The 14,025-nt window shown below is 39.2% G+C and overlaps 1 protein-coding gene across 6 annotated transcripts in view; it reads right to left on the bottom strand.

The window, feature by feature from the left end:
* LOC122824031 (vascular cell adhesion protein 1-like) overlaps positions 1-14,025 on the bottom strand; it is a 29,162-nt gene continuing 15,137 nt past the window's right edge. For 3 of the 6 annotated variants that reach the window (XM_044104200.1, XM_044104198.1, XM_044104199.1), the window contains 10 exons: positions 10,989-11,285; positions 10,652-10,912; positions 6,510-6,806; positions 6,170-6,433; positions 3,476-3,775; positions 3,136-3,399; positions 976-1,278; positions 654-899; positions 197-284; positions 1-65 (listed from right to left, as the gene is read on the bottom strand). In XM_044104200.1, coding sequence (XP_043960135.1) covers positions 50-65; positions 197-284; positions 654-899; positions 976-1,278; positions 3,136-3,399; positions 3,476-3,775; positions 6,170-6,433; positions 6,510-6,806; positions 10,652-10,912; positions 10,989-11,285 — 2,336 coding nt within the window. In that variant the 3' untranslated portion in view covers positions 1-49. Of the gene's footprint in view, positions 66-196; positions 285-653; positions 900-975; positions 1,279-3,135; positions 3,400-3,475; positions 3,776-6,169; positions 6,434-6,509; positions 6,807-10,651; positions 10,913-10,988; positions 11,286-14,025 lie in introns of those variants that run through there. The other 3 variants (XM_044104202.1, XM_044104201.1, XR_006369439.1) reach the window with 3 other exon arrangements.

Here is a 14,025-nt window from a genome sequence, read left to right as displayed (position 1 = left end):
GAAGGTTGCAGCATTTTATTTTAATGCTTCACTCATGAGCTTGACTCGATTAGGAGGATTTGAAGCTGAAAGAAAAAAAAGAACAAAAGACAATAAAACAGGAGAGATAGAAAGCAAACGTCAAACATCAAAATGTAACCGAGAGCAGCAGCTCTGCAGCTGAATTGTGACTACTCAGAAGACAAAAGTGTCTTACTTGTCATAGATGAGGACTATAATGACAAGAAGTATTATTCCCACGGCCCCTATTAGTGCAAGAATCCAGACTTCAGGTCCGCTGGGACCTTCAACAAGAAAACATGCTCAGTTTTCACCGAATGGAAAATATCTTGGTTTTAAACACTGTTATCTAACATTTATTGCAATTTTCTGAAATAAAAAAAAAGAGCAAAAGCTTAACTGGTGTGCATATAATGTTTTTACTTTATAAAGCACAATTTGAGCTCATGCAATGGTTCTTCATTAATACAATGAAATAACATGATGAAATGTACCCAATATAACAAGTTCTTAGGATATTGACGAGATATCCTTAAACTTAAAACAATTTCAGTTTCTTTCCTAAATTAATCTTTTATTCTGCTTAAAAATGTTATTATCTCAATATCTTTGAGGATTTTGAAAAGGAAACCAAAAGGGGAAGCAGAATTTACCTTTTACTGTGAGATTGATCGGTGATGATTTCTGTTTTCCCAGCTTATTTGCAGCTACACAGTAGTACTCATCGCCCTCTGTGAATTCAACCTTGAGAGAGTTCCCTGTAGCTACTTTAGTGATTCCTTTCGGGCCTTTCTTGAACCAGGTGATTTTGGGTGGAGGTTTGGCTCTGCTGGAGCAGCTCAGCTCCACCAAAGTACCTGCTGATGGATTGATGGACGCTAAGGTGTTTTTAGGAGCATCTGAGAAAAATGAGACACGCATGAACTTTATTGATCAGAAACAGCTGAACCATGACCTGCTGACAGGATCACTTACATGGAACATTGAGAGTCATTTCTGCCACTTCTGTCTTGCTTTTTCCTGCCATAGGATATCTGGCAGAACATCTGATGTTGTATCCATCATGTGTGTCTGTCAGAGTGATGGTCGTCTGGATTTTAGTTGTAAAGGTTCCATCTGCGTTTTTCTCTGTTTGTCTGAGAGAGTCTTGTTGGAGATTCCAGGTGAGTTCAGGAGGTGAGTGTGGACAGCGAGTTGAAGCTGAGCAGGTTACAGTGACAGACTGACGCTCCTTCAGAGTATAAGTAGAGATACTAATTCTGGGAGTCAAAGGAGCATCTGAAATTTCACATCAGACACACATTTAATTGATGTCCTGTGTGTGACATAAATTTATGCATTTGAAAAAACATGACTGTTGTGTGTTTGATGACTTCATTGGACATATATATATATACACATTGAACTAAAATATAAATGTAACCCTTTTGTTTTTGCTCCCATTTTTCATGAGCTGAACTCAAAGTCCTGAAACATTTTCAATATAAACATTTCTCTCAAATATTGTTCACAAATCTGTCCGAATCTGCCACAGATTTCATTTGATTACATAATCCCTCTCGCCTACCAGGTGTGGCATATCAAGATCCTGATCAGACAGAATGATTACTGCACAGGCGTGCCGTGGGCAGGAGACAAAAAACAAAAAACAAAAAAAAAAACTACAAAAAAAAAAAAACACCACTCAGGTGAGCAATTGGCATGCTGACGGCAGCTGCATCGACCAGAGCTGTTGCCTGTGAATTAAATGTTCAATCCCCACAGTGGTCCCACACCATCGGGCCACGGACCGGTACCGGTCGCGCAAGAAATAATTAAATATGCCCGTCGGTCTCGATCCTTACAAGGCGCGCGCGCACCCCTCCTCGCACCCCCAGTCGTAAGATAGAACAGCATTGATGTCGATCCGATCCTTATAACTCCGCCCCACCAGGTCCGCAGGAAATTTACGAAGGGTTGACCGGTCCGCAGCACTAAAAAGGTTGGGGACCACTGCTCTACCATGAGCCATTTACAAATGCGTTTCAGATAATTTCAGATAATCACAGTCTGTGATCTTACCAGCCTCACAATCACAGAGCATGTGTAACCACATCAGCCCAGAAACTCCACATCCAACATGTTCACCGCTAAGATTGTCTGAGAGCTACATGGGCAGCTGCTGAAACAATTAGTTTGCACAAACAAAGACCTCCTGCACAAACAGTCAGAAACCGTCTCAGGGTCATATGCATGCTTGTTGTCCTCATCGGGTGTCTTGACCTGCAGTTCATTGCTCTAGCCAACTTGAATTGGTAAATGCTCATATTTGATGGTGTCTGACACTTGGTGGCATTCATCCACAAACAACGTCTCATGTCACAGCATGCTAGTGAACCCTCCCACGTTGAAAGCCAGCATACTCACCACACATGTCACCCATTGGACATGATGAGGATGTTCTGGATCAGTGCATACAATAGCTTGTTCCAGTTCATGGAAATATCCATCAGCTTTGAACAGCCGTTAAATGTTGGTCCACTTTTTAAGTGCAGCAATGAACAATCTGATCAACTCCATGTGAAGGAGATGTTTTGGACACATCTGGTTGGACTGGTTTTCAGACCCAATAATTAAGCAAACAGCACATTTCAAACTGGTCTTGTAATGTGGCCTGCCTAAGGCACACCTGTGCAGTAATCATTTTGTCTAACTGGTATCTTGATATGCTTGAGAGACGGGATGGACAAATGTTTTGAAAAATTTGGGATTTTCTGTGTGCTTATCTGGAATGTTCCTGAATTAAGTTGGACTCTAGTTTTTGTTCATTACATATTCACAACTACATTTTTGCCTGCTGCAAATGGGTCCACCACAACAACACATCATGACAAAAACATTGGTATTATTGTTTCTAAAAGGAAATGAACTTCTTTTTGTTGCATTACAACAAGAAAGATGTAGCATTTTCAGACCTCAATTTTTCGTTGGCTTTTTCGGAGACATATCAGTAGTTCCAAGAATAAAAGAACAATGTTCATTTTACTTAAACGTATCTATAAAAAGTAAAATCAGAGCAACAGATAATAGGTCTCTAAGTTCTCTCTCTCTCTATGTATAAATAGAAATGTTCTTATTCAAAAAGATAAGCATTACCACTGATGTCAATACAGATGCTTGTTGATTTCTCACTACCGATCTCATTTGTGGCCTCACAGTAATATTCTCCTTCTTCAGGACGAGTAGCACTGAAATTGTAAACCTTCCCCACAGACACATTAATGTCTCCATGTTCACTGATCCTGAACCAGGTGAAGCTGGGTGGAGGTTTGGCTCTGCTGGAGCAGCTCAGCTCCACCCTGCTACCTGCTGACAACAAACCTGATGGGCTGATGGATGCTGAGGTTTCTTTAGGAGCATCTGAGGAAAATGAGACACACATAAATTTTATTGATCAGAAACATCTGAACCATGACCTACTGACACGATCACTTACAGGAAACACTGAGAGTCACGTTTGTCACAACTATGTTTCTTTGTCCATGTAAAGGATGTCTGGAAGAACATCTGATGTTGTATCCATCATGTTCGTCTGTCAGAGTGATGCTCTTCTGGATTTCACTTGCATAGATAGCTGGGCTTGTCACTGCTTGTCTGAGAGAGTCTTGTCCGAGATTCCAGGTGAGTTCAGGACGTGAGCGTAGACAGATACTTGAAGCTGAGCAGGTAATAGTGACGGTTTGGCCCTCCATCAGTTCACCAGAAGGTATATTGATTGTGGGAGTCGAAGGATAATCTGAAATTTCACATCAGACACAAATAATGTCCTACATGTGTCACATATTTATGCATGTAAAAAAAAACATGATTGTTGTGTGTTCAACAATCATGTTTATTGGAACACGCAATAAACATGATAGTTGGGTGTTCCAATATGCATTGGAAATATACATATGTAACATAACCACTATGTTTGTTTATTTTCTGAATAAATACATTAAAAAGTAAATGTATCAAACTGTGATGTAGAAGAGTTGCTGTGATTTCATTGTTAAAAATTATTCCGAGTTTCCACTGTTTGTAACTGTTTTGGATGAATCATGATGTTTTCAGGTGTGTGGGAAATTAGTGATTAAATAAGGGGCGTGTGCGTCGGCGCGAAAGGCGCAACCGGAGAGGAAGACGCTCACCGTTAGATCTGTGCAGCGGGACTTTTGACTTGTCTGAACGTTTAAAGACTAGTAAAAAAAAAAAAAAAAGACATAAAACAGCGAATCAAAGTTCGCCACGTGCCACAGATCGTATCTTAGGAACTGTATCGGTGTTTGCGCCCAGAAAACGCCGCCCGGTGCAAGAGGACGCCACCGAGGGGAAAGAAAGACGTCCCCGGTGAGATCTGGACTTTACTTTTCTTTTGGGGATTTTTGGCGGTACCACTCATTTTTTTATATCTTTTTTGGGAGAGGTTTTGACGTTTGGATTTTTCATTGTGGATCGGGATTTGGATTAAAACGGGGAAATACATCCAGGACTTTGTTTATTTTGCGAGGATATGGAACTTCTTTGTGGTCAAAAATCTCTTTGATAAAAGGAGGGGAAAATTTTGGACATTTAATTACTTAGGTATTTTGTAGATTCAAAGTGGGTGAAATAAATCTACCATAATTATTTTTTTAAGGATTTTGATATCGATCCATTTATCAAAATTAACTATTGTTATTTTATTATATCGTAATTCTTTTTGAATAAATCATTGTTGCTAAGAATCAGCAACTTTCTTATTGAGTGATTGGGTATTTATTTATTTTTATCAAATTAATGGTGTAGCATATTTTACCTAATTCCTGGGACAGATCCCCCTTGAGTGTATTGTGAGTCCCGCTTTAAGCCGAATTTTACACATATACTGAACAAAATTATAAACGTAACACGTTTTTGCTCCCATTTTTCATGAGCTGAAGTCAAAGACCAAAAACATTTTCAATATAACCATTTCGCTCACATATTGTTCACTAATCTGTCTAAATCTGATAATGAGCACTTTGTCTGGCACGTTGGAGAGATGTGATCTTCATGGTTGAATCCCAGTTTTCACTGTTCGGGGCAGACGGATGATTGCGTCTGTTTCATTGTGTGGGTGAACAGTTTGCTGAGGTTAACGTTGTGGATTGAGTGACATATGGTGGAAGCGGGTTTGTGGTATAGGCAGGCGTATGTCAAGGCCATTGACCACAGGTGCATTTTATCCAAGGCATTTTGAATGCACAGAGATACCAAGAAGCAATCCTGAGGCCCATTGTTGTGGCATTCATCCACAAACAACGCATTATGTCACAGCATGCTAGTGAACCGTCCCACGCTGAAAGCATCAGTGCACAATTCCTGTAGGCTGAAAACATCCCAGTTTGTGCATGGCCAGCATACTCACCAAACATGTCACCCATTGAACATGGTGAGGATGTTCTGGATCAGTGCATACAATAGCTTGTTCCAGTTCATGGAAATATCCATCAACTTTGAACAGCCGTTAAATGTTGGTCCACTTTATAAAGGCTACAATAAACAATCTGATCAACTCCATGTGAAGGAGATGTGGTGGACACATCTGGTTGGACACATCAGTACTTGGTAGTCACACCAGATACTGACTGTTTTCAGACCCAACAATTAAGCAAACAGCACATTTCAAACTGGTCTTGTAATGTGGCCTGCCTAAGGCACACCTGTGCAGTAATCATTCTGTCTAACTGGTATCTTGATATGCTTGAGAGATGGGATGGATAAATGTTTTGAAAAATTTGGGATTTTCTGTGTGCTTATCTGGAATGTTCCTGAATTAAGTTGGACTCTAGTTTTTGTTCATTACATATTCACAACTACATTTTTGCCTGCTGCAAATGGGTCCACCACAACAACACATCATGACAAAAACATTGGTATTATTGTTTCTAAAAGGAAATGAACTTCTTTTTGTTGCATTACAACAAGAAAGATGTAGCATTTTCAGACCTCAATTTTTCGTTGGCTTTTTCGGAGACATATCAGTAGTTCCAAGAATAAAAGAACAATGTTCATTTTACTTAAACGTATCTATAAAAAGTAAAATCAGAGCAACAGATAATAGGTCTCTAAGTTCTCTCTCTCTCTATGTATAAATAGAAATGTTCTTATTCAAAAAGATAAGCATTACCACTGATGTCAATACAGATGCTTGTTGATTTCTCACTACCGATCTCATTTGTGGCCTCACAGTAATATTCTCCTTCTTCAGGACGAGTAGCACTGAAATTGTAAACCTTCCCCACAGACACATTAATGTCTCCATGTTCACTGATCCTGAACCAGGTGAAGCTGGGTGGAGGTTTGGCTCTGCTGGAGCAGCTCAGCTCCACCCTGCTACCTGCTGACAACAAACCTGATGGGCTGATGGATGCTGAGGTTTCTTTAGGAGCATCTGAGGAAAATGAGACACACATAAATTTTATTGATCAGAAACATCTGAACCATGACCTACTGACACGATCACTTACAGGAAACACTGAGAGTCACTTCTGTTTCTGCTATGTTGCTTTTTTCAGCTGCAGGATGTCTGGAAGAACATCTGATGTTGTATCCATCATGTTCGTCTGTCAGAGTGATGCTCTTCTGGATTTCACTTGCATAGATAGCTGGGCTTGTCACTGCTTGTCTGAGAGAGTCTTGTCCGAGATTCCAGGTGAGTTCAGGACGTGAGCGTGGACAACTTGAAGCTGAGCAGGTAATAGTGACGGTTTGGCCCGCCACCAGTTCACCAGAAGGTATATTGATTGTGGGAGTCAAAGGAAGATCTGAAATTTCACATCAGACACAAATAATGTCCTACATGTGTCACATATTTATGCATGTAAAAAAACATGATTGTTGTGTGTTCAACAATCATGTTTATTGGAACACACAATAAACATGATAGTTGGGTGTTCCAATATGCATTGGAAATATACATATGTAACATAACCACTATGTTTGTTTATTTTCTGAATAAATACATTAAAAAGTAAATGTATCAAACTGTGATGTAGAAGAGTTGCTGTGATTTCATTGTTAAAAATTATTCCGAGTTTCCACTGTTTGTAACTGTTTTGGATGAATCATGATGTTTTCAGGTGTGTGGGAAATTAGTGATTAAATAAGGGGCGTGTGCGTCGGCGCGAAAGGCGCAACCGGAGAGGAAGACGCTCACCGTTAGATCTGTGCAGCGGGACTTTTGACTTGTCTGAACGTTTAAAGACTAGTAAAAAAAAAAAAAAAAGACATAAAATAGCGAATCAAAGTTCGCCACGTGCCACAGATCGTATCTTAGGAACTGTATCGGTGTTTGCGCCCAGAAAACGCCGCCCGGTGCAAGAGGACGCCACCGAGGGGAAAGAAAGACGTCCCCGGTGAGATCTGGACTTTACTTTTCTTTTGGGGATTTTTGGCGGTACCACTCATTTTTTCATATCTCTTTTGGGAGAGGTTTTGACGTTTGGATTTTTCATTGTGGATCGGGATTTGGATTAAAACGGGGAAATACATCCAGGACTTTGTTTATTTTGCGAGGATATGGAACTTCTTTGTGGTCAAAAATCTCTTTGACAAAAGGAGGGGAAAATTTTGGACATTTAATTACTTAGGTATTTTGCAGATTCAAAGTGAGTGAAATAAATCTACCATAATTATTTTTTTAAGGAATTTGATATCGATCCATTTATCAAAATTAACTATTGTTATTTTATTATATTGTAATTCTTTTTGAATAAATCATTGTTTCTAAGAATCAGCAAATTTCTTATTGAGTGATTGGGTATTTATTTATTTTTATCAAATTAATGGTGTAGCATATTTTACCTAATTCCTGGGATAGATCCCCCTTGAGTGTATTGTGAGTCCCGCTTTAAGCCGAATTTTACACATATACTGAACAAAATTATAAACGTAACACGTTTTTGCTCCCATTTTTCATGAGCTGAAGTCAAAGACCAAAAACGTTTTCAATATAACCATTTCGCTCACATATTGTTCACTAATCTGTCTAAATCTGACACTGAGCACTTTGTCTGGCATGTTGGAGAGATGTGATCTTCATGGTTGAATCCCAGTTTTCACTGTTCGGGGCAGACGGATGATAGTGTCTGTTTCATTGTGTGGGTGAACAGTTTGCTGAGGTTAACGTTGTGGATTGAGTGACATATGGTGGAAGCGGGTTTGTGGTATAGGCAGGCATATGTCAAGGACATTGACCACAGGTGCATTTTATCCAAGGCATTTTGAATGCACAGAGATACCAAGAAGCAATCCTGAGGCCCATTGTTGTGGCATTCATCCACAAACAACGCCTTATGTCACAGCATGCTAGTGAACCGTCCCACGTTGAAAGCATCAGTGCACAATTCCTGTAGGCTGAAAACATCCCAGTTTGTGCATGGCCAGCATACTCACCAAACATGTCACCCATTGAACATGGTGAGGATGTTCTGGATCAGTGCATACAACAGCATGTTCCAGTTCATGGAAATATCCATCAGCTTTGAACAGCCGTTAAATGTTGGTCCACTTTATAAAGGCTACAATAAACAATCTGATCAACTCCATGTGAAGGAGATGTGGTGGACACATCTGGTTGGACATATCAGTACTTGGTAGTCACACCAGATACTGACTGTTTTCAGACCCAACAATTAAGCAAACAGCACATTTCAAACTGGTCTTGTAATGTGGCCTGTCTAAGGCACACCTGTGCAGTAATCATTCTGTCTAACTGGTATCTTGATATGCTTGAGAGACGGGATGGACAAATGTTTTGAAAGGAAAAGTGCTCACTGTCACAGATTTAGACATATTAGTGAACAATATTGGAGAGAAATGGTGGTAGAGAAAATATTTTAGATGTTTGAGTTCAGTTCATAAAGAAATGGGAGCAAAAACAAAAGGGTTTTGTTTATATTTTTGGTGATAAAAATATATACACTGCCTGGCCAAAAAAAGTCTCCATCAAGAAAAAGGTCCCAGACTCTGATATTTCACTGGACCACGTTTAGCTTTGATTACATCCAGGCTCATCTTTGGCTTTGTTTCGATAAGTTTCTGCAATGCTTATTGAAACACACAAGATTTATTTCCATCCAGTGTTGGACTAACTTTTCACCAGGATCTTGCATTTTGATGACGGTAGAGTCTGACCACTGCACAAAGTCTTCTCCAGTACATCCCAAAGATTCTCAATGGAGTTTAGGTCTGGACTCTGTGGTGGACAATCCATGTGTGGAAATGATGCCTCGTGCTCCCTGAACCAGTCTTTCACAAGTCAAACCCAGTGAATCCTGGCATTGTCATCTTTCAATATGCTCATGAATGAGGGAAGAAAAAAACCCATTGAATGACCTGGTCAGTATATTCAGGTAGCCAGATGACCTCATTCTTGGAGCTGATCTTGCTGAACCCAGACATGACCAACTGCAGCAACCTCACATTATAGCACTATCTCCACAGGCTTGACAGGAGGCACAAGGCATGATGGGTAATCACTTCACCTGCCCGTCTTCTTGTTGTCAGCTGGAACATAATTGCCAACGAAGCAATTATCCAATCGGAGGGCTATAAATATTTGCTTAGTTAAATCAAGATAGAGACTTTTATTTTGGCCACGTAATGTATACACACATTTATATATATATATATATATATATATATATATGTATATATATATATATATATATATATATATATATATATATATAATTGTATGTATGTATGTGTATATACATACACACACCTTTCATTTTTAAGATGCTGATATTTATAACACCATTTACATATACAAACATGAAAACGATCAAAAGACCAAATATTGATTTCTGAACTCTTCTTGTTGGGAGAATCTAATATTATATTATCATTTATTTGCTTTACCTTTATTTTATATTACCATCCACTTATTTATCTTTGGATTTACATTTTAATAATGTGCTTTGAGTGTTTCGAAGTGTTTGCAGAAAATCTGGAAGTGGGCTGCTGAGGAGTGAAGAAGGAGGATACCATGAACAAGACATTTTGGAATTGATCGCCCAGAGGAACTGCAAATCTATAGTCTTATCTTATGAAATACTATTTGAAGATAGTGTAAATGAGTTATATTCATGTGAGTGTGCAGCTGTTTATGCTCCCCCTTCCTTCAGGGCTGCCCACTGTCTGTAACTAGGGTGTTCCCAATTCTAATAAAAGCAGGAGACTCAGTTGAAGATTCAGAACATAGGCCGAAATCTGTAACTGGGTTTCAACTGTGTTCAACTGTGTTCTCCCTGCATGTAAAACTAAATTCTGACTCTTGTCTCTTCTTTGTGTCTAGGTAATTTAGACCTAACACTTCTTGAGTTAAAACATCAGCATCATTGTTTCTAAATGAATATGAACTTATTTTCTTTGCATTATATGAGGTCTGAAAGAACTGCAATTTTCTGCATAATGACATATTTTCAGTATTTCATAAAATAAAGGAACAATGATCATTTTACTTTAACATATACCTATAAAAAGTAACATCAGAGAAACTGATCATTTTAAGTGGTCTCTTAACTTTTTCCACAGCTGTGTGTACATACATATATAAAGTGGAAGAAATGAAATGATCTTATTAAAAAAAAACAATAAGCCTTACCAATGAGGTCAATACAGATGCTTTCCGATTTCCCACTACCAATATTATTTGTGGCCATACAGTGGTAGTCTCCTCGCTCATGAGCAATGAACTCCATCTTGTAACTTTCTGAGACTTTCCTTAATCCTAATTTATCTTCCTTGTACCAGATGAAGCTAATGGGAGGAGGTTTGGCTCTGCTGGAGCATGTCATGATAACATGTGTACTGTTTAACACCGAATCTGATGGATGGATGGATACTGAGGTGTTTCTAGGAGCATCTGAGGAAAATGAGACAAATAGGAAATTTATTGATCAGAAACAACTGAACCATGACCTACTGACACGATCACTTACAGAGAACATTGAGAGTCACGTTTGTCACAACTATGTTTCTTTGTCCATTAAAAGGATGTCTGGAAGAACAGCTGATGTTGTATCCATCATGTTCGTCTGTCAGAGTGATGTTCTTCTGGATTTCACTTGCATAGATAGCTGGGCTTGTCACTGCTTGTCTGAGAGAGTCTTGTCCGAGATTCCAGGTGAGTTCAGGACGTGAGCGTGGACAACTTGAAGCTGAGCAGGTAATAGTGACGGTTTGGCCCGCCACCAGTTCACCAGAAGGTATATTGATTGCGGGAGTGAAAGGATGATCTGAAATTTCACATCAGACACAAATAATGTCCTACATGTGTCACATATTTATGCATGTAAAAAAACATGATTGTTGTGTGTTCAACAATCATGTTTATTGGAACACACAATAAACATGATAGTTGGGTGCTCCAATATGCATTGGAAATATACATATGTAACATAACCACTATGTTTGTTTATTTTCTGAATAAATACATTAAAAAGTAAATGTATCAAACTGTGATGTAGAAGAGTTGCTGTGATTTCATTGTTAAAAATTATTCCGAGTTTCCACTGTTTGTAACTGTTTTGGATGAATCATGATGTTTTCAGGTGTGTGGGAAATTAGTGATTAAATAAAGGTCGTGAGAGTCGGCGCGAAAGGCGCAACCGGAGAGGAAGACGCTCACCGTTAGATCTGTGCAGCGGGACTTTTGACTTGTCTGAACGTTTAAAGACTAGTAAAAAAAAAAAAAAAAAAAAAAAAAAAAAAAGACATAAAATAGCGAATCAAAGTTCGCCACGTGCCACAGATCGTATCTTAGGAACTGTATCGGTGTTTGCGCCCAGAAAACGCCGCCCGGTGCAAGAGGACGCCACCGAGGGGAAAGAAAGACGTCCCCGGTGAGATCTGGACTTTACTTTTCTTTTGGGGATTTTTGGCAGTACCACTCATTTTTTCATATCTCTTTTGGGAGAGGTTTTGACGTTTGGATTTTTCATTGTGGATCGGGATTTGGATTAAAACGGGGAAATACATCCAGGACTTTGTTTATTTTGCGAGGATATGGAACTTCTTTGTGGTCAAAAATCTCTTTGATAAAAGGAGGGGAAATTTTGGACATTTAATTACTTAGGTATTTTGCTGATTCAAAGTGGGTGAAATAAATCTACCATAATTATTTTTTAAGGATTTTGATATCGATCCATTTATCAAAATTAACTATTGTTGTTTCATTATATTGTAATTCTTTTTGAATAAATCATTGTTTCTAAGAATCAGCAAATTTCTTATTGAGTGATTGGGTATTTATTTATTTTTATCAAATTAATGGTGTAGCATATTTTACCTTATTCCTGGACAGATCCCCCTTGAGTGTATTGTGAGTCCCGCTTTAAGCCGAATTTTACACATATACTGAACAAAATTATAAACGTAACACGTTTTTGCTCCCATTTTTCATGAGCTGAAGTCAAAGACCAAAAACATTTTCAATATAACCATTTCGCTCACATATTGTTCACTAATCTGTCTAAATCTGACACTGAGCACTTTGTCTGGCAAGTTGGAGAGATGTGATCTTCATGGTTGAATCCCAGTTTTCACTGTTCGGGGCAGACGGATGATAGTGTCTGTTTCGTTGTGTGGGTGAACGGTTTGCTGAGGTTAACGTTGTGGATTGAGTGACATATGGTGGAAGCGGGTTTGTGGTATAGGCAGGCGTATGTCAAGGCCATTGACCACAGGTGCATTTTATCCAAGGCATTTTGAATGCACAGAGATACCAAGAAGCAATCCTGAGGCCCATTGTTGTGGCATTCATCCACAAACAACGCCTCATATCACAGCATGCTAGTGAACCGTCCCACGTTGAAAGCATCAGTGCACAATTCCTGTAGGCTGAAAACATCCCAGTTTGTGCATGGCCAGCATACTCACCAAACATGTCACCCATTGAACATGGAGAGGATGTTCTGGATCAGTGCATACAACAGCTTGTTCCAGTTCATGGAAATATCCATCAGCTTTGAACAGCCGTTAAATGTTGGTCCACTTTATAAAGGCTACAATAAACAATCTGATCAACTCCATGTGAAGGAGATGTTTTGGACTCATCAGGTTGGACTGGTTTTCAGACCCAACAACCAAGCAAACAGCACATTTCAAACTGGTCTTGTAATGTGGCCTGCCTAAGGCACACCTGTACAGTAATCATTCTGTCTAACTGGTATCTTGATATGCTTGAGAGACGGGATGGACAAATGTTTTGAAAGGAAAAGTGCTCACTGTCACAGATTTAGACACATTAGTGAACAATATTGGAGAGAAATGGTGGTAGAGAAAATATTTTAGATGTTTGAGTTCAGTTCATACAGAAATGGGAGCAAAAACAAAAGGGTTTTGTTTATATTTTTGGTAATAAAAATATATACACTGCCTGGCCAAAAAAAGTCTCCATCAAGAAAAAGGTCCCAGATTCTGATATTTCACTGGACCACGTTTAGCTTTAATTACATCCAGGCTCATCTTTGGCTTTGTTTCGATAAGTTTCTGCAATGCTTATTGAAACACACAAGATTTATTTCCATCCAGTGTTGGAGTAACTTTTCACCAGGATCTTGCATTTTGATGACGGTAGAGTCTGACCACTGCACAAAGTCTTCTCCAGTACATCCCAAAGATTCTCAGTGGAGTTTAGGTCTGGACTCTGTGGTGGACAATCCATGTGTGGAAATGATGCCTCGTGCTCCCTGAACCAGTCTTTCACAAGTCAAACCCAGTGAATCCTGGCATTGTCATCTTTCAATATGCTCATGAATGAGGGAAGAAAAAAAACCATTGAATGACCTGGTCAGTATATTCAGGTAGCCAGATGACCTCATTCTTGGAGCTGATATTGCTGAACCAAGACATGACCAACTGCAGCAACCTCACATTATAGCACTATCTCCACAGGCTTGACAGGAGGCACAAGGCATGATGGGTAATCACTTCACCTGCCCGTCTTGTTGTCAGCTGGAACATAATTGCCAACGA

This window comes from Gambusia affinis, linkage group LG21 (assembly GCF_019740435.1).
Source record: "Gambusia affinis linkage group LG21, SWU_Gaff_1.0, whole genome shotgun sequence".
NCBI classification, from domain to species: Eukaryota; Metazoa; Chordata; class Actinopteri; order Cyprinodontiformes; family Poeciliidae; genus Gambusia; species Gambusia affinis.
Note: the sequence above shows the minus strand (reverse complement) of the source record. Positions and strands in the feature narration are given on the sequence as shown.